Here is a 1,407-nt window from a genome sequence, read left to right as displayed (position 1 = left end):
AAAGGAGATCCCCATCAAACAGAACGACGGCAGCTGCGTGCCCGTCCACGTCGGCGAGGACGGCGCCATCTACGCCAAGCTCTCGGGCCCCGAGGTTCGACCCGAGCCGAAGATGCCCGAGTTCCGGGTGTTCAACTGGGCGGGCGTCACCGTCGACGAGGACAAGGACGGGCCCCAGCCGCCCGGCTACGACCCCTTCGGCCGGCGGGGGCCGGGCGTCGAGGGCCGGGGCAAGCGGTGCTACGACGCCTACGTCGCCGCGCGCGACGCGGGCCGCGACATGATGGAGGCCGTCGCGGACATCGAGGCGCTCGGCTTCGGCGACGAGCTCAAGCGGGATGGCGCGCCGGAGCCGGAGCCGGAGCCCTGGAAGGAGCCGGAGCTCGAGCTCGAGGACGGCGCCCCGCAGCCGACGCTCGAGGAGATCTGCACGGCCATCGAGATGGCCCGCGCGGGCGCCACGGAGGCGGACGTCCGCGCGGCCATCGACCGCATGCGCGCCGGGGACCCGGGGCCGAGCCCGGCGCCCGCGCCGCCGAGCCCGCCCGCGCCGAGCCCGCCGCCCGCGCCGCCGGCCGAGAAGGCGCCCGCGAAGGGCAACCGGCGGCCCCGGAAGGCGTCGCCGCCGCCGCCGCCGGCCGAGGAGCGCGCGCGCGACGACGACGACGACGTCATGCCGGAGGAGCCCGTCGCGCCGGCGCCGGAGCCCGAGGCCGCGCCGGAGCCCGAGGCCATCGCGCCGGCGCCGGAGCCCGACGAGGAGACGCTCACCGTGGCTCAGGTCAACAAGATGACCGTCGTTTTGCTGAAGAAGGAGCTCGACGCGCGGGGCCTCTCGAAAAAGGGCCTCAAGGCCGAGCTGAAGCAGCGGCTCCTCGACGCGATCCGCTAAGGGCGGTTGTTAGCGCGCGAGCCGCCGGAGGGCCCGGAGCGAGAGGAGCGCCGCGAGCGCGGGCGCGAGCGCGCCGTCGGACTCCGGGCGCGCGGGCGCGGCCGCCTCCCAGGCGACGCCGTCGTCGTCGCCCCGCGCGTCATCGTCGGCGATGCGCGACGCGTCGAGGAGCAGGGCGCCCAGGAGGAGCGCGTTGCAGAGCAGCGACAGGAGCAGCAGCAGGGAGCCCTTTCCGGCTTTCGGAGGAGGCGCGACGTCGGCCTTGAGAGGCACGGCGACGGCCGCGTCCGCGACGACGATGGTCTCCGTCGCGACCGCGCGCGTCGACGCGGCCTCGCTTCGAGGCGCCGCGGCGGCTCGCGGGGCGCGTTCGGCGGCGCCGTCGTCGCCGAGCGATCGGCGCCGCGGCTCCGAGGCGCCGCGCCGTCGCTCCGAGGCGTCGTCGTCGTACGGAGCGCGGCGCCTTGGCTCCGACGAGGCGACGCGCCGCCTTGGCTCCGACGAGGCGACGGGCC

At 76.5% G+C, this 1,407-nt stretch overlaps 1 protein-coding gene across 1 annotated transcript in view; it reads left to right on the top strand.

Moving 5' to 3' along the window:
• Nucleotides 1–892, top strand: part of AURANDRAFT_68491 (hypothetical protein) — a gene marked incomplete at both ends in the record, with an annotated part of 5,196 nt that extends 4,304 nt beyond the window's left edge. The window contains one exon of the mRNA XM_009044186.1: nucleotides 34–892. Coding sequence (XP_009042434.1) covers nucleotides 34–892 — 859 coding nt within the window. The remainder of the gene's footprint in view (nucleotides 1–33) is intronic.
• Between the last annotated feature and the right edge of the window lie 515 nt (nucleotides 893–1,407).

This window comes from Aureococcus anophagefferens (genome assembly GCF_000186865.1).
Source record: "Aureococcus anophagefferens unplaced genomic scaffold AURANscaffold_174, whole genome shotgun sequence".
Classification (NCBI taxonomy): domain Eukaryota; class Pelagophyceae; order Pelagomonadales; family Pelagomonadaceae; genus Aureococcus; species Aureococcus anophagefferens.
Note: the sequence above shows the minus strand (reverse complement) of the source record. Positions and strands in the feature narration are given on the sequence as shown.